Here is a 20,173-nt window from a genome sequence, read left to right on the forward strand (position 1 = left end):
TACTATCTGTCCACATATTTCCATGCTAGAGTGTGTCCCCATGTGTCCATGGCGATGTGTGGCCCATGTGCTGTACATCTGTATGTCATTGTGTCCAGACGGGTACAGTCTGTCCTCTCTTGGGAGGCGTATCTCTGCGTCTGGTCAACCCTGTGACATCACCCTCTAGCGAACCATTAGGACACTTTGTCCTACAGATGTGCTTCCTATAGAGGGAGGAGGTTTAGGTTGCCATGGTGACTAGCAGCGCTCCAAAGTGTTTGTTGGGAAGCAGGCTAAAATGTAATTGGCTTGTTTTAAATGCATACAAACAATCTAATCATAATACATTTAAAGCAGTAATGCTAGGTGGAAACCATGTACAACAAACAATTACCTTCATTTTATTAAGCTTGTTATAAGAATAATCGCAGATGCAATAAGATTTTCGAAAAATTTAATGGTATTGAATTTTTGATTCAGCGTGGACACAGGAATAAACATCTAATGTTTCTATGAATGATGCATGCAAACATCTTAATGGAGGTAATGCCTTGTCTTGTTATTTCTCATAATCAGATTATTAGTGCATGTTAACCTGAGTTTCAGTGGGTGCTGAATTCTTGTCTTGTCTCGTTGCCAGGTTGTGCTCATTTTACACCATGCAGCCACAGGTTGAGCTGAGGATCACTTACCATCACATTGCTAGGCCTAAGCCATCTGCACATTGTGCTGTGTCAGTGCAAGAGAAAGACCTGGCAGTAATCTTTATCATTTAAGTGAAGATGCAGAATTGCTCTCAGCTGTCTGAATTTCTGAAGCCAACAGGAATTATGTATTGGCAAGCCTAAACTATGGGGTTTCAATGGAATAGGCAGGTGTAGGATGTAGGCAGGTTACATTTTTTTGTGCAAGACTTCAGGGCCTTCCAGTCAGACAGGTCTGGTCATTGGCTAGCTATGGCCAGCGCTGTTGAAATAATCTCCTTGAATGGCACTGCTGTCAGACTGTCATACCAAAGCACCTTAAATAAATTAATGTATGCATTTCTCTCTTATCATCTCTCTCTTAGATGTTACTGAGAAAATACCTCAATGCGTATGCCATTCACATCTGTGTTGTTAGAAAATGGCTTATCACAATTATAGCAACCAGTTAACGTTACTCATTCAGTATTCATGGTGAGTAATAGATATTGCTTTGCGGGAAACATTTTTTAAGACATTTTGCAAATGGTCTGCTTTATGTACAGTGGTAGTTTTTGTCATTGTTCTCTTTTTCTTATTGATTACACACAATTTCCATTGAAGATGAAGTCATTGTTTGGCTTGCAGCATATGCATATGAAGGTGTTTGAAATAACTGCGGAACTTCTGTCTCTGTGATAAAAGCAAAAAATTCTCATACTGTGTAGCATCTTCTCCACAAGCATTTATTTGACCTGAACTAGCACAAGATTTAGCCCATGTTGTGTAATGTTGCCATTTTTACTCTGCAAGCCCAATTGTACTAAGCAGCCAAACGAATCATAGAAATGTTAGAATTGTTTGCTTCGGGGAAAGGAATATCCACACTGTGTTTTAGAATTAGAAAACGTCCTCCTTCTTGTAGGCAGCAGAGAAAAAGCAGAGAAAAGTCAAGCAGAGGAAACAAAGCCTGATAATGATGGAGGGATGGATTGCGAGAGCTGATCAACATGCCAGACTCAGCGGGGGTTTACATCACAACACTGGATGGAAAGTTAATGAGAGGCCAACTCACACACACACACACACACTGATGGACACAGGCACACAAGGGGTCCAAAGTTGAGCCAATCTCAATGATTCAATCAAAAACTAAAGTTGGTGTGCAAAACACAGCTTTTAACAAGTCATTGGTGCTCACATATAACACACACAGACACTAATGCACTGTAGAATACCCAAAGGCATCACACGCAGAGAAAGTTTGCTAAGAAAGTTATAATAAAGGCCGTGTGTGATTGTGTATGTGACAAAAACAGATAAAAAATAGAATTAAAAAAAAACACAAACTAAGAGGGAGAGGGAAGGAGGGAGAAGGAAAGAGGGAGAGAGGGAGAGCCTGTCCTTGTATCCAGACTATCTGTGTGATATACTGCTGTCTGGCTGAGCAGTGTGTGTCTCCGCCTGTGAGTTTGTATGTGTGTGGCAGTCCAATATCCATTATCATTCATGGCTCATCACACACTCCCACTGACACACACATTTACTCATATAGACACACACACAGCAAGGACACATTGTGTAGTAAGTGTCAGCAAGGGTAAACTGACAGCAAGGAGACAGTGAAGGAGCCCATGAGAAACTAGACTCATTTTATTGCCCCTCTTTCTCACCATCTCTCATTCTCCCTTTTCCTCATTTCTTTCCATATGTCTTTATCTCCCCCTGAGCTGCTGTCTCTTACTTCATTTAGGCTGTATTTCATCACTACACTACTACATTATCACTACATGTGATGGTGTATCAGGATGAACTGCAGATGTGTGAAAAGATGATGAAGATGTATTTCTGTATTTTTATGTACAGATTGTATAAAAAGAGCGGATGTAGATTCATGGGAAACGCACCTTGTTTTGTAGATTTTTAGTTAAATAGTTTATTTAAGAGTTAAAGTGACGCTCTTTCTTGGCTCCACCACTCCTTTTAGTCTCTCCTGTCTTTTCTCTTCATTCTTTTCTTTCTTCACTCATCTGTCATCCCCTGCTGCCCATAATTTATCAAATACCTGATAAATTGTTCCAGCAATTGACTCTAAGGACAGCATCATGATTTTATCACTCAATTGAATTAAGGCAACCAGCGATAATATGAACTAAAACAGATTTACACAGCAGTAACTCAGTTTCATCTATAAACAACTGTCGTTGTATACCATTTAAGAGCAGTTTTTGTCTTTCTTTGCAGTTTGTAGTTATTCCTTCAAGCACTTTTTCGTAACCCAGAACCAGAGGTTTATAAAATAAATGTTGGATTAGCAACAAAAGTACTCTTATTCTTAAGGAGCCCTCCCTCAGTGTGCCCCCCTCAACACCCCAGTGTGTGGAATAGCACTAAGTGTATTTAAATACAAGTCTGTTCAGAGTAGCCTAAGAAGGACTTTTAACTTAAAGTGAGGATAAACTGATAAATGTGGTAAAAAAGGTGAGAGCACATGCACACTCTCTCTTGCACATAGATCTGTAACACTCTACCGGCACAAGCATTGCAGTATTGCGTTGCTCTACTCAGCATGAGCAAACCCATGCGTACAGGCAGGTTGGAATTCTTCCAACCATCTCTTGGCATGCTCGTACAATGCATTAAATGTACACACACAAACTGACATCCAGAAACATGTACTCACACACACACACACACACATACACGCACACACACGTGCTGCTGTAGCATTAGCTGAATCAGTAAATGCAACATTTTATCACAAACACCCCAGTCAGCACCAAACTCTGCGCTCGGCCTCCACACAGTCAAAGAAAATCACATCACAGCTGCATCAAAGCGATCAGTGCAGGACGACCAAATCTTTTTGCTGGTCTTAGTGTTTCAAATGGAGGTTAATACCAGGTCTGCAAAGGCTCCACATATTTTCAGAGAGAATCACAAGAGAAGAACATGGCAGACTAAAAACAAACGCTTCTTTTTAGTTTCTGGTCACTTCCTTTCCATCTTTTCTCTGTATAGTCCTGATGCCCGTATTTTGTGTTTTTTCCTTTTCCTTTTCCTTCTGTTGACTGTCTTCCTATTCATCTTTGTCACACATCAGAGGTATGCCTTTAGTTGTTGGTTTGGCACGTTGTGCACTTGGTTTCTCACACACACACACACACACACACACAAACAGGTATCCCCTAATTACGCCGCGTTGGCTGTTGAATGTAGGAGTTGACTTCCTGTGTGCTCTGAGATAGTGAGTTACGTCTAAGATGTGCGAGAGTGTCTGCGTGTGTCTTTCATGTGGTTAATGATGACCATGCCTGTACAGTATGTAAAAGGGCCACAAGCCACATCCATTGTGCTCCCCGCTGAGCTGAAAGGGAGAGTGTAGGTGGAGTGCGTGTGCTTTGCTTTGTCTTTGATCTTAGAAATACATACAGCACACACAAACAGCTCATAACAGAACATATTGTCCCTCATGGCCGCTACGGTAAGTGAAAACTTTTATTTTTTTGCATAATTTGATTGGTTGCAGAAGGAAGGAAAGATGGTATATTTGTTGTATTGGACAGTGGAAAGGTAGAAATTGTTGAGGATTACATAAATTACATCTATGTAGAAAAGGCTTTGCCAGTGAAACCAACCAGCATGCAATGCATTCTGCAGGGAACACAATAAACCCCTCTGGTGCACACAGAACAGAGCCCAGCAGACTCTCACAGTATCACTGGGATGTGGGGTATACATAATGCGCACGGCAAGAGACGCTATCACCAGCTATATTTTGTACGAAATCATAACAGGATGATGCTGGGGTGCCGGAGGAATCAATCAGCATAAGCAGTCACAGCAGCGGCGGTATGAATGATCAGAGGAGAGTGAGTGAGCGAGCTTGTCACGTTATATAAACTGAGTCAGCTGATACCGATCAGCTGATGGCGTGTGCAACTTCAGTGCTCTGCCTGAGCTAATGTGATGCTCCGCAGGTTCACTCAGCTCTCCCTCCTCTCACATTTCCCTCCACCGTCTCTCCACCTCCTGTGATCGTATCGCAGAGCTCTTTCGAGCTCTCTTCCCCCGTCGGTCTCATACACCACTGCTGCATCCTTGTCTGCTTGTGCATGTGTTCGTGGGGCTGTGTTACTTTACTTTCACTTCGATGTCAATGTAAAAGCCTAAACACTAATTATCTGTTGCTATAAAATGATTCAGAAGACAGAAGATTAATTGACAGCAATTCTGAAGTTTAATTTTTACATTTTTTTTCTACTTCACACAGTATCACAACTGATATATTTGCATTTTGAAGATGTCGTCTTTGGCTGTGGGAACATGTGATAAGTATTGTTCACTGATTTTTGACAGACAAAACAATCGATTAGCAGATAATACCGATTGAACTGCGCATTCCATAATCAGAATGGATGAAACAGAGGCAAACCACACACCGACTTCACACCTACTTGCACATCATATATGTCCAATTATACTGTCCAGTTCCTAGAAATCAATCCACGCCTGCCGACTCCAGAATCCAGAATTCCCAGTGGCTGTAATATAATCGAGAAGCAATCAACAGTTTCACAACAAGATAGAGTGAGAAGAAAAGACAGAGAACGTAGGCGCAACAAAGGCAGCTACCAAAGCCAGATGTTCCCATCGGTTTGATAAAGAAAATAGTGGAGGTTGAGTTTCACCGAGTCACAGAGAAGCTGTGATTGTAAGAGAGAAAGATGGAGAATGCAGAGGTTGTAAGGAGATGAGGTGAGGACAGATCCGCTGAGGTTTCAACAGTGAAGGAAGAATGAGAGAAATGAATTTTGCTCTCAAGTGTCCTGATTAATAACCGTGGTAGCCTTTTTAACAGTCCTCCTCAGCTCTTTTCCTCTATCTCTCCTGCCGTGCTCTTTCTCTTTTTGACCCATCAGCTAAAATGTGCTTTAGTCAAATCATATATGTTAAATACCAACAAAAGATGAGTTGGTAACCTTTCTTCTCCTCTCCCCCCCTCCTCTCCTTATCTTAATTACTTTCTTTTTCTATTTCACTTTTCGCTTTCTTGAAGTTAAGTTTGTCTTTTTATAGCTTGTGGGTCGCTGTTTCAACAGTGCTACTATGGTAACAGCAGGGGAGTGGGTGTTAGCAGCTAATCCTGTTTGGGTGTCATGGTGGCATTGCTATGGCACCCAGTAGGAGAGCTACACAAGCTTTATTCTCTTAAATCATATTTTATCAGTAAGGATTCGGGAGGTCAGGGGGTAAGATACCAGGTTTTTGCCTCAAATCGGACCTCACTTAAAGCCTTCACAGTTCCACATTAGACATAGTTACTCAGCTGAGCAATCTGACTGCTAGAAGACATCGACTCTTAATTCTCACAGAGGAACCAGCGATCTCTAGTTGCCATAGTTCCCTGCTTTTTTTTTTTTTACTGCTATTTATATGCTTTTAAACTACTTCAGGAAAGGTTTTTACCACATATACACTGTCATAATGACACCCATGATATCTATGATGTCATTGGTCACTGACTTTTAACAGTTACACAAAAATGAGCTTTGTTGTTTGCTCGCTGTCTTTTTGTTTTATTTGTTTAGGAATAATGTTTAATTTAGTTCTGTAAAATAACAGTAATGGCAGAAAATGAGCTGATGTGACAAGAAAAACCATACAAACATAATAAAACCCTACAGAGACTTTATCATAATAGAAAAAAATAATAGAAATGATAGTATATAAATAAATAAATGAAACCAAAAGGATTGCTCTAAAATAGACATTAGAGTCGACATGCATTAGTGTACACATAATGACCTCGTAATGTACACAATGTGTTGTTCACCGTGGGGAATTGCTATTGATTCCAGCTGCCGTTAGCAATAATTGACATATCAGTTACACTGCTCTTAAAGCTATGGATTCACACCTCAATATTATCATTTTTTTGTCTGACACACCAACATACAACGGGCAGGCACGCGCATATGTCAGTGTTTTCTCATTGTATCTCTGTTTCTCCATTTTCACAGTGTTGTGCTCCGGTCTCGCTCCACTGGACATTAACCAGGAGACGAATGATGGAGCAATTCTCAACGCGCACGCACAAAACACACGCACTCATTCACAGACGGGGCTTTTCCAGCGCTCTGCGGGGAGATAGAGTGGTGTGTTTGGTTCAGATAGGAGCAATACAACCAAGTCAACATGGAGAGAGAGCAAGAGAGGCAGAGAGGAGTGGAGAGACAGAGAGAGCCAGAGAGAGAGAGAGAGAGAGAGAGAGAGAGTGGCTGGGAGTTTCTCTGAATTTGTCGTCTTGCTCTGTATGAGATTTTGGATAGCGGAAAAAGAAAAAACCAAGACAAAACAAACAAACAAAAACAGTAAGACACGGAAGTAATTCTATTTCACAAGTCGTGAATCAATACTTTTCTGGTGATTCTAGTGCAAATCAGGACTGAGGCTGTATCTCAACCCGAGGGTTGAATCTATTTCTGTTTTCAACATTTTGTCCGTCATTTAAAGTTTGAGCCATCCCTCAGGTCATTTGAACTACATTTCCCACACGTCCATGGCTGTTGGCCCATCCTGCATCGTATCTGAAGAGACCATATGTCAGCACAGTGGGAGTCACGCAAATGCACATCTGTGGGCACACACACACTCATACAGTGTTTGATCTCAGTAGGTAAAGAGCTAGGAGGCAAAATTCAGTATCCTCTCACTCACAGCAAATATCCCACATTGTCACTGTACGTGTGTGTGTGTGTGTGTGTGTGTGTGGTTTGTGTGTCCTCGTACCGCTGTCCTTGTGACTACTGGTGAAAATTTTGTTTATTAAGACACTTTTATGAAAGGATTTTGTGTTGCAGGCATGACATTTAAGTTTAGTTTGTGTTTCATTACAAGTAGCTTTAACATTTCGTGTGTTCATTTGTCCTTGAGGTTGCAAGAACAATCTCAAGGGGTCACTAGTCTGCGGGTGTGCTTGCCTGCTTGTGTGCACTCTGCATACAATACACCCATTATGTGTAGCAAAAAATCCAAACTGATATTACGTGTTTGATGCCCACTACAGCCGTGTGTTGTGTGATATGGACGACAGGGAATCCTGGGAACGCTGTAATTGGAAGTCTCATTTGGCTAGCTACTGTGTGAAAGGTCTGGTTGGTCATTCAGGGCACATTTACAGTGGGATTCTTATCAGTCAGTGGATGATTGGTTGATTCAGCTGATGCCACTAGAACAATGACAGCGATACTGTTCTCTTTATGTATTTGTCTCAGTTATTTCAACCCTTTCGTTCATCCCACACTTCCTGCATCTTCCTGTTATGCAGTCAAGGATAATTGATCGGAAGCAGAGACAGCAGAGAAGGAGGCAGAGAGAGACACAGAAGGAGGAAAACAAATGGACTAAAAAGGAGATGGAGGAGAAAGGAAGCGAGGACAGATGTGGATATGGACAGAAAAGGGGATGCAGGAAGAGTGAGAGGAGGGGAGTGCAGTGAATGAAAGAATGTGCTAACAAGCACAGCTTCACTCATCTGACTGGGTTTACAGAAAAGGATTTTTATGACAGAATGAGAGATAGATAGGGAATAAGTTTACAATGTAGAGAGACGAAGAAAAGCTGCAAACCGAGACACTGGTGAAGTTGAAACATGCAAATTCTTGGCACTTAATATTTAATGAATTACTTTAAAACATTAATTCATTGTTAAAATTATTGTTGGTTAATTTTGTGCCACTCTCCACAAATTCATTTACTTTACTTATTACAGCAGACCATGTGTCTTCATAGTATCACTAAATGAATAACAATAAAATCAGTCTAATTACTTTTAATTCATCGTCCTGCCATAGGCTACATTAGACTTTGGTCACCACATCTCGCTCGACACATGACTGCATCTCGTCATTGTTCAATCAATCTCAAGAGAAAAGGCCAACATAATCTCACATCATGCAAAGCGGCTGCTGGTTTATCTTGTCATTCAGCACTGTAGCCTCAATTTGAGCTTGGATGGGGGCGACGTTTGTGAACTGATGAATAATTCTTAATGATTATGATAATAATTATTCTTGACAGAACTATCTGAACTATCTTAAGATGCTGCTGTGTGTTCTTGTCATTCTTCACCACCTTTCAGTCTGTCTCTCATGCTTATAAGTCACAACAGCACGATCAACCCAAGAGGCATATTAGATGACTCACACGCACGCACGCACGCACACACACACACACACACTCTGTACCATGAGTCATGCAATGAGTTGCAGAGTATAGTAATCGATCTTGTCCTGTCAGGTTTGCTAGCAGCTACTCTGATCTTGATGCACTACAGTGATCTGTGTGTTTGTGTGTCACTTCACTTTGTCTTCATTTGTACCACTGCTTGTGTCTCTGACTGCATGTGCAAATCAGAGTGTGTGAGCGTGTACATGCCAGAAAGAGCGCGCGCGCGCATGTGTGTGTAGATAAATAGTGTCAGAGTGCATATGTGTTTATGTGGGGTGGCCGTGCATCTGTCTCCCTGCGTGGTGAGGCAGCAGGCAAGAGAAGTCGTGATAAGTCAGTACGCACACACACACACACACACACACACACACACACACACACACACACACACACACATACACACACATCAGCATTTTACACTTGAGAGGGAGAAAAAGAAAGAGAGAATGTGTTGTTAGCTGGGATGGAGAGATGACTGAACACAGAGGGAGAAAGTGTTTGGTTTCTCTACCATTTCACCTTGGTTTTTTCTTTTTCCTTCTATTTACAGTTCATACAGTATCTTGCTCTCTTTTTCCTCATACTATCTCCTGCTTTCTCTCTCCCCTTCTCCTCTCTCAAGGGTACCAGTTGTCTTCCCTTTAGACACAAACTAGCATGCACACACATTTACACGTTTGTGCGCACACTCTCTAACACACATGCTGGCTGTCTATATGAGATGATTTATGCTTCAGTGTTCCATTATTTTTAGACCAATTACTCTGTTTCTTTCTCTCTCCTTCTCGTCTTTATCTTTTTTACTCTCTCTCGCTCTCAATTCCTTCTCCTCTCTCTTTCACCATTCTGCTCTGAGTATCCTCTCCTGTTTTCTACACGTCAGTGCGCATTTGCAGACAATTTTAAATGTTTAGTTTATCTTCAATATGTCACACCAGGTCAGGTTGACTCTATCTTGGCACTGTGGATGGAAGAATGGAGTTGTTTGTGTGTTAGTACTCTGACGGATTGGTGGCGACCTGTCCAGGGTATTTTCCCGTCTTCCTCCCAGTGCATGCTGGGACGGGCTTCAGAATTCATAACCTAGAACAGGAGAATCAGATGACGAAACTGAATGACTGAATTAACTTAATAAAAGCTAAAAATAAAAGCTTGGTGTTAGCCAGTTACTGTCTGTTTGCCCAGAGACATGTCAGCAGGGACGGTGTTTGTTGATGACAAGGAGGCTGGAGATGGACAGATTACAGGCCTCTGTGTGTGAAAGTGGGAGACTCTGATAAAGGAGGACAGAAATAACATGTGGCATTTTCTGTGTGAGATAAAGAGAAATTGAGACAGCATGTGACATGTCTAATGCATAGTTAGCACGTGACAGTCTTTCAGTGAGATTTGTCGATCTGCATTGTGAGTCCCAGTAGGGTGCTGCAAATTCTGTCACTAAACAATTAGCCCTCTCTCTTGCTTTTTTTTCTCTCCGTCTTTGGGTCCAAACACCAAGCCAATCTTTAACAATTAATGCTGGAAAAGACCACTTAATCAAACACGCCATTCTTACCCTAAAAGTTCACCCTGAAAAAAGCACGAAGACCACAGTCAGCAGCTGATAGCCGACATTAGAGGCCATCTAAATAACGTGCCATCTGTCTGTATTTGTAGAAAATGTCATGGAAAGACTAATCCTTCCTTCCTTCCTTCCTTCCTTCCTTCGTTCCTTCCTTCCTTCTCCATCTGGTAGCTACAGTGCCTGTTGCCTGGAAACAGGAGTTTTTTTGTTTCTCTGTAAACTTTGATATTCAGGATGCTGAAAGAAACAAAAGACAAACAGAAGAAGAAAAGAAATGGATTTAATAAGGTGTCCACATTAATGCAGAAAAATGCAAACATGGTTTACTTTTAGAACATTTTCTGCCTAAACTTGCATTTTCCAATCATGTCACAAAAGTTCAGCAGTAACATTAGAACACATTCAGAACAGAGCGGTAACTTTTGTTTTGGGTGCAAAATTACACAGAGTCCTAATCCACTGTTTAAAATGATCTGTCTTCCTGGAAAGGGCCAAAGGTTACTGGTGACCATAATACAATCTTTCTGTCTTTCTCTCTCACGCAGTAACTCACACACACAAGTGTAATCCTTAATCAAACATAATCCCAGTCCAGAGGCCAACAGATTGGATCCTAGGTCTGTTAATGAGACTTGTTTTGAACATATGTTGCTGGCACGTTCATGGCATCCGTTTGTTTCCAGTGTTTTTGGATTTGTTGCCTTTCAGCAACATGATTGAAAGAGATTCCCACATGGAGTGACTATATCCCAAGCAGAAATCCTTAACAATCAATACACTGGTGATTATTTCTTTGTCAGGCCTGATGTTATTGCTGTTCAAATTAAATCATGCTGTGTAAATCTTTGTGTGTCCTATATGGTCTTCTTGCCTTGTGTCATTCTTTGTTTATGCAGCACATGCTAAATATGCACTCGTGCTCTATTTCAGCACTCTTCTGTACACAATTGACACCTTGGAGCATCCCAACACAACCACAGCATCTATGAGTTCCATTGACCTGGGCGGGTTTTAAATAAGTGCTGAATTGTTGATAGAACTACCGGGTTTTAACTTGTGGGTCATGGTAGAAATAGTAGAAATAATATTTGACCTGCTTAACTTTTCTAAGATCAAACTGTAACGAATGTCTCAATTTGTTTCTTCCTGTTTGTTTATGCTTTATTCATTCTCTGAGACCTCTTTCACCGTGCAACGAGAGAGAGTGGAGAGAGAATAAAACATTTCTCCATCCATTTTCACAGAGCCCAGGGCAAATGACAAAGATGACAGACAATATATCAGGCTTTACAACCCAAGGTGTTATCAAAGTTTAACATTGCTTTAAGAACCTTTCTCAACAGAACCTCAATAGCAGGTCTTGAGAAAAGGCCGCTGCTCATTCCTTTCACCCACCCACACTGGAAATGTAACACTCTGTAACCTCTAGGCTGTCCTCTCCTCTTGAGTCTCTTGAGCGACTATAAAAATCGGATAGCTTGTTGTCCTTAATGCAGGCCAGGGTAGAAGATGAAGAGTTTGTCAGGTGGATACCCCCTTTATTTATGGCTGTTAGCTCTGAAGAGTCAAAATCACTGAGACTGTGAGCTAAAACTGGCTGTTTTACACTGCTGTGGATTTCACATCAAAGACAACATGACATTTCTAATCTACAGCTGTTCTCTTGAGCATTGTCAGCTTTGATTATAAGTCTTTATTCATCTCCCTGCTGTAGCAATTACAACAATAGAGAAAATACAGATCAATTTTTGCTCACTGACCCAAAACTTAACCCCAAATTTCAAGCTCCATCAAAAATTCTATTAAGCTCTCATTGAAGGAAAATAATACGCAGACCATAATTATGATGAGTTGTTTACCGTTTTTCATTCTGCATACCTCACTCGTCTCAAAGTTTGTAAAAAGCTCCTAAATCAGTCTCAGCCCCATCACGTTTCCACTTAGTTAGAAGTAGGTTAATGTAGAGAAATAAAGAAGTAACCATAACATTCACAAACATGATTTATAGACCAGGTATTACATCATAGAGCAGGTCTGGTGTTGTAACCAGTGTGGCATGCTGTAGACAGCAGTGAAAGCTTTATTAGATCCAAAGCCTGTGCAAAGGGCCAGAATGATACGCTAAAGTTTCATACAAGTTCAATGCTATCAACTGGTGGTACGTGAGGTAAGAAAGAGATAACAAAGTATATAACATCGATCACAGGAGCAGGCACAATTTTTTACACAATTTCACACATGCATGCAAACATCAGTACACTCATAAGAAACGCAATAGGAAGTCTGGATGCTGACAGAAGAGTAGTAATTAGGACTATGTGCTGTGGATATTCTTGGTACAATACTGATCAGTGTCATCCGTGTGTGTGTGTGTGTGTGTGTGGGAGAGAGGGAGAGAGGGAGAGAGAAAGAGGGAGAGAGGGAGAGAGAGAGGGAGAGAGAGAAAGAGGGAGAGAGAGGGAGAGGGAGAGAGAGACTGAGGAAGTCTGCTGCTGCTGCTGCTGCAGCAGCCCACAGTTTCCATGGTAACATTGGAACCCATCTTGGTCTCTATGGTAACTTCTGGTTGGCGCCCACAGAGACGGAGAGCGAAGGAGAGAGAAACGAGGGGAGGAAAGACAGGAGGTGAAGATATGGAAGTGAGGGATGAGAGAGAGAGAGAGAGGCAGAAAGTTAGAGAGACATAATGAACTGGGAGAGAAGGAGAGAATAGCCGGCGCTACAGAAGAAGAAAGAGTTTAATTACAGACCTCTTAACTTTAAATGTTAAAAAAAGTTGTCCGTGCATGTGAGGTTTTGAGCTTATGAACTACATACAGAGCCCATCTTATTTAAAGGATGATTCCTGTTCATTATGATCTGGGTCTTATTTTCATGATTGTGATGTTTAAGTTATAATAGCTCTGAACTCCCCAAACTAATTTCTAAGATCTGTTAGACACAGCAGCATCACGTGCTGTCAAATAGTTTGGCAGGTTACCAATAATCATAATGATACCATATTGCACAGGAAGTTGTACTTTGTTTTCTCCTCTAGTTAAGTTTGGGTAGCCGTGATGTTTTCTCTCTACTAGTGTCTGACTGCTCATAACTGTTCCCAGATTTAGCGATTGTGTCGGTGAGTATAATGTATGTATTACAGATAGGGAAAATAGCAAAACGTAAAAAGTAAGTAGCGTGTGTGTTCTCAATCCATTTGTGTTACAACTACTGTATTTAATTTGTCAATCCTTCCCCTTCGTCGCAGTGACATCATTAGCCCGCTAATAGTGTGTGTAAGTGTGCACCTGAATAAATCACTACCGGATGTTGGCAGCCTGTTACCATAAACCAAGTGTATGGAAAGGTGTCCTGAATCCCGTCTAAGCAGGAAAACGTCCGATTTCCTTGTGCTTGATGAGTTCAGGGTTATTTGCAGCATAACAAGAGTTGGATTTTGCTGTCAGGTTTTAGGTCAGTTTGTTATACAACAAATGGTGCTTTTTTTCCCACTTTTTTTTTTTTTTGACTCTAAGTGTATGTGCTACATGAACTCGCTGAATAAGAAGTTTAGAAGTAAAAATGTTATCTTTGTGACTCTCCGTGTGGTTTGTGTTTGCGTGGTTGAGTAATTGGTATGGTCTGTGTTCAGGGTATTTTTCTCTGGTCTTCTTGATCTACTGAAAGCTGAAAGAAACACACAAACATATACACACACTAGACCATGATGTGTCCGTGGGTTTTTTTCAGCAACAGCTTCATGGCTAATCCTTGTCTTGCAGCACACACACACACATACGCACGCACAGAAGGTCATGGCAAATGGAAACATTGTCCGCTGTATGGTAGGATGTCGATACTATAATCTGATTGGCCGAGTTGATGGATAGGCGGTTTGGTTGACCTATCACAGTTAAGTGAATTATTGCTTCCACATACTCACCTTTCTGTCATTCTGTCTGCCTTCTTCTCTCTGTGACTCTGTCGCCCCGGTCTGTCTCTCTACCCCTCCCCTCTCTCTCATCCTTCCTCCTCTTCTCTCTCGGCCTCTCATCTTTTCTCTCTCATTTCTTTCCAGTCACTAACCAGATTAGTCGAGCCCCTTATGGATTTTGCCCTTTATGGATCTGTATGAACGGAAGGAAAGGAGGCAGAGAAGTGTGTTTGTGTGTCTTTGTGTATGTGTCAGGCTGAGCTGTTCCTACCAGATGTTTTTCAATGTTTTATTCTTCTGAGCGCCGCACTGTCTGCCTGTCACCGGCAGACACACAGCCTGGGTGTGTGTATCTGTGCGTGTTTGAGAGAGAGAGAGAGCGAGTGATGGAGAGCTTTTGTGCATTTGAGAGGGAGGATATGTGTGTGTGTGCATTTGTGAGATTAATTACTTCCACATAAACTACTAATACTCACTGTGTGATGGAGGGTCTGCTGTATGAAACATGAATATATTAAAAAAAAGTATTCTCCATGTTGAGAGACAGCAAAAGAAGACAGGTGTTTTATGTGAAAATCTTATCTTTATCTTTAGGCTGGATACTTTTGTGCCAATAAAGCACCCTGGATGGACTTGAATTGAAATGAGAGGAGGCAAGAGAGACAGAGGCAAGAAACAAAACAAATTTAAGACAGCTTTCTGAGCATCTGAGAATCTCTGGCCTAAAAATCAGCTCTCCTTTTAAGTTGTCTGCCTTTCAACCTGCGCAAATCCTCTATATTATAATTCACGTCATTCTCTCCACTGTCAAGCTTCTTGAGCATTTAAGTGTGGGAAAAAAACATTTCGAAATCACAGTGATAATCACGTAGCCTGACATCGCCAGACCAATTCGCAAATGCAGATTCAATACAATGTTCCACACCAGCGGCCACCATCTTGGGTGTTTACGTATCAAACATGCCCCTTATTAAATAAACTTTGATTAGCCCTAACCCGGCCACGTCAGCTGGAAATCTGTCTGAATGAGGGGGGGGGCGCTGACGCATCTGCCAGAGCAAATAAAACATGAACTTGCAGATTTGTCTGGTTCCCAGGCAAATAATCACATCATTAAGAGCACAAAGCATGATCTTTTGATGATGAGCATGATCTCTTTTATCATCTTTTATATCAAAAAGTGGTAATGTGGTGTCTGCCGAGAATTCACCACTATGAATATCCAACTTAAAAAAACACCTTTCTAACCTTTAATTCTTAGCATTTACAAATGTGATTATGAAACCACCGCTGCCATGTCTAAACTGTGAACACATGGATGACTCTGGATAAGTGAGTATGTGAGCAGTCTAATGGTAGTTTGACACAGTCTTTCTACATGCTGAGAAAGTTGTCATATCAGCCTTAACAGCAAATCTTAATACAGCCACTGTATACAGCAGCTTATCCAACACTAACACGGGTTTTTAACTTTGACGATACTTTTTTACTGGCTGTGAAAGAGTGAAACAGATTTAAATGTGATATTCTCATTTTAAGGTTCATACTTTTATTTGGGGGTCCTATTAGAATATTTTTACATGTTGTAATGGTTTTTTCATTCTGTGCATACTGTGTACTATTCTTCAAACCTTCTTTCTGAACGCTCTCTCTTAAGGGCCCCCTCCCAAAAAGCCCAGTCTGCTCTGATTGATCAGCTCCCACAAGCCTGAGCAGACACCACACACCAACTCCCGTACCGTAACAGTAGCTGAGCAATATGCTGACACAGGTTCAACAGACTAACTTGTCAAATAAACAGTAAAACAGCATAAAACCCAACAAAACGTACAGCTTCCAAGTCTGATGTCAGCTAAAGGAAAACCGGTATTGATCCATCCATCATAAGCCCAAAATGGAATTTTTGTATTTGTAATTTTACTAAAATGGCAATTTTCACAGTTATGCTTTTATTTAATGTCACCTTTTATGATAGTGTTGTCAGCAAGCTAGCTTCCAATTTGGCTGGTTTCGGTTGATGAAATAATTTAAACTCACTGGTTACTGGGCTGTCAGATCCCTTCTTATTTACCTCAGAGGATGAACATAACAATACCTGTTTGGGAAGTTGATATTCCCTACCTAAATGGCATCTGTTATGATAGCATCATTTTGTGGGGACTCTTTGCTAACCCTTTGAGCTTGCGAGGCTATTTTGGTAAACTTGGACACACACAGTCAGTTGTGTCCCTCCAGCCTCAGGTTCAGCTGATTCTTCCCAGCGATGGGACTCGGAGCCTGCAGAGACCTAGCCGGCCTTCTGTCCCAAACCTCTGGCCCTCTGTGAGTGTATGTCCATGGGAAACCAGTGGGAACAGGAGGAGCAGGGACTGAAATGGATGGACAGATTGATGGATGGAGCTAAATATATTTTTAGATTAAAAAATTATGTACCTCAGAGGGACTGTGAGAGAGGACAGAAAATACTCTGTTTTGTTTACACAGGAGCATAACAGTGTTGTTGGCCACTGAAATGATCTCATTTCAATCGTAAACTGGAATAAAAAATTAGAAAGCAGATAAAGCAGATTTGATTGATGATTAGGTGGATCATGAATTTTTTCACAATTTATGGTGGTCAGAAAGATCACCTCTCTCCATCCTTCTTTCTTTCCCTCCCTCTCTCTCTCTCTCTCAAGGCCATTTGAGGTCATTTCCCAGGACCCTCTAAGGGAGGGGTCATCACTGTGACAACAATCTTTGAGGAACTCAGTAGTAGAAGTGCTGCTTGTGTATATGTGTGTGCATGTGTGTGTGTGTACATGCACACACACACACACACATGCATTCCTCTCTTCAGACAGTAGCCTCTTAGAACCGGAAGAGAGTAGCTTTGATTAAATAATCAGAATGCTTTGATTGTGTACACGATTACAAGTTAGACAAATACTTGTTCACACATAAATAATCACACACACACACACACACACACACACACACACACACACACACACACACACACACACACACACACACACACACCAGGAGCCTCATGAACAGTAACAGGACATCTTGTTCTGGCTGATAAACTTTGAGGAGTAAACAGTCGGCACTGTTGGTGCTCATAAATCACATACTTGTGATGGTCTTCAGTGTTGTTGTCGGCCCAAATAAATAATGTCATGATTGTGTATGAATGTGATGAATGTGATGAATGTGTTTGTGTCTGAGTGCCTCAGTGTGGCCAGTAGCTCTGACTAACCTGCCTATTGAAAAGAAGATCTACCACAAACAGTTTTGATTTAAGAATTGGGAATAGGTGTCTGGTGTTCTCTCGTTTGACTGGTACACATGGCATCCTGTCATCAGCATTTACTCACATGTGAAACCTGCTCTGCTAACTACAAACTGTGGTCTACAGCAACAAGGTGTTTCTATATTCTCCTCTCTCTTTCATCAACTTTCTTTTTGTCTTTCTCTAATGCTTTTCTGCTGCTGTTCAGACGAATAAAAGGACCCGTCTTGTTTGTGTGTACCTACAGGAGCGCGTGGAGTATCTGTTCCTCATCATTTTCACGGTGGAGGCGTTCCTAAAGGTAATAGCCTACGGCCTGCTCTTCCACCCCAATGCCTACTTGAGGAACGGCTGGAATCTGCTCGACTTCATCATCGTAGTCGTAGGGTGAGTGGAGAGAAACACACAAAGCAGATAAAAGCTGACAGATGTTTTAAATGGTTCTATGATACTATAAGTGATTCTATGTAGTTTGATAGAGGGAATGACAGTGATATCAAGTCCTGTATAATTATGGTTCACTGTCTTTTCCAGGGTTTTGAAAAGCGATACCTGACACATTTTTAACCATCAGCACATCATTGACAAATTAATCATAGTACCTTGATATAATTATTGTCAACAAATGAAACTGCAGCCAAGACAATTGGCAGCTTCTGTCTAATGCCAGAGGTACTCATCGTGCTCAAAATCAACATTTCACATGAACATCTCTGGTTCCTGTAGTAGAAAGCTACAACACTCTCTCAGAGTGTTGCAGAGATGAGGAAGGAATAATATTGATCTCTCAGTCTATTTTATTAGTATTAAAATACTACAATGCATGACAACTTTTACAAGAAGTGTTGCCATAAAACAATCTTCCCTCACAGAGAACCCGTATTAAAGCTGCCATAAACTTTGGCCCACAGTGTATTGGTGAAGCCTAAACTGATTAGCTTGTTAGATGCTGATAGCAAAGCTTTGCTCTGTTTTTCTTTATCTGCAACTCAGCAACATAGCCCATCTGCTAAACCCTCTGTGCCTCTGTGTGTGTGTGTGTGTGTGTGTGTGTGTGTGTGTGTGTGTGCCCTGCCTGCCAGCTGTGCTTTGTGTACAGTGTTGTGTGGAGGTAATGGCACAATAGCCAGTGGACCTGACAGTTACATTAATGCCATAAAAATGGTCTAATTGACCGTAAGTCAAGTGTGTGTGTGTGTGTGTGTGTGTGTGTGTGTGTGTGTGTGTGTGCGTGTGCAAGAGAGAAGGACAGCAAGAAAGTACCCCTCAGCCTGAAGGACACACAGCACAACACACACACACACACACGTACACACACTCTTCAGAGCGTGTATGTGTGTGTGTGTATTTGTGCCTTTCGCCAGTCAAGTGTTCACTCACATTAGCCATCACTAACTGAACATGGTTGGCTTCACCTCATAAACACACACACACTCACTCACCCCATCGGCGGGCATCATGGTGCCAGTGCCCCTGGCATAAACACAACCTTTACCACTCTTATGCTGTTATCTACCCTCTCTGTCTGCCTCTTTCTCTCCCTGTGTCCCCCTGTCTTTATTTGAATTGCGGCCTTCATTGTGGCGCAGCATAATTAAATTGCGCAATGATACAGCAGTCATTCCTTCAAGGAAATCCTGCCACGGCGAGATCAGAAGGTCAACTACAAAGTGCAGCTCCAGAACTGGCGGAGTTCAATTTCTCGCTCAAGGCTGGTGCCTCTTGTTTTGGGAAATGCAATCTGGATGGCCTCTCTACACTTCCCCAGGGTTTCTTAAAATTTCTCTTATCAAAATCTGTCCTTTTTTTTTTTACTGCTAATGAAAGTGTAATGAAGAGACCAAATTGTCCTTTCGTCCTTGTCACAGTAACAATTTTACCTGACTAAAACTAGGCTACTGTAGCCATAGCAGGTTAGAAAACCATGTCTCTTGAAAGCTGCAATTCTGACTTAGACCTATTTTGTCATTTAGATATAAGAACTTGTCATGGAAATGACTCAGAAAACAGAAAATTTAAAATCCATTTGTAGAGTTGTGAAACACAAATACAGACACACACACACACACACACACACACACACACACACACACACACACTCCCTCCATTTCATACACTCAGGACACACAAATCCAGGAAATGTTCAGCTGTGACAGCACAGTGTGTGCATGCATGAGTGGTTGTCGTTGTGCCTGTGTGCGCCTTACTGCCAGCCTGCCTCTGCCTCTGCCTCTGTGTGTGTGAGTGTGTGTGTGTGTGTGTGTGTGTGTGTGTGTGTGTGTGTATAGATGAGAAGTGACAGAGTTCACTCCCTCTGGATTGTTCACCATATGGGTGAAAGAGCTTGTACCTGGTGCTGAGCAGCCTCAGAGGCACACGCTCACTCTCTCTCTCACACACACACACACACACACACACACACACACACACACACACACACACAGGCACTCATACATACACACAGGCACACACACATCCAAACACACAGGTACACTCACACACACACAGATGCCAGAGCCTATACT

The 20,173-nt window shown here is 41.6% G+C and overlaps 1 protein-coding gene across 1 annotated transcript in view; it reads left to right on the forward strand.

Moving 5' to 3' along the window:
• Positions 1-20,173, forward strand: part of cacna1c (calcium channel, voltage-dependent, L type, alpha 1C subunit) — a 172,594-nt gene that overhangs the window by 86,524 nt on the left and 65,897 nt on the right. The window contains exon 4 of the mRNA XM_070853819.1: positions 17,896-18,035. Coding sequence (XP_070709920.1) covers positions 17,896-18,035 — 140 coding nt within the window. The remainder of the gene's footprint in view (positions 1-17,895; positions 18,036-20,173) is intronic.

Source organism: Pempheris klunzingeri, chromosome 22 (assembly GCF_042242105.1).
Source record: "Pempheris klunzingeri isolate RE-2024b chromosome 22, fPemKlu1.hap1, whole genome shotgun sequence".
NCBI lineage: Eukaryota > Metazoa > Chordata > Actinopteri > Acropomatiformes > Pempheridae > Pempheris > Pempheris klunzingeri.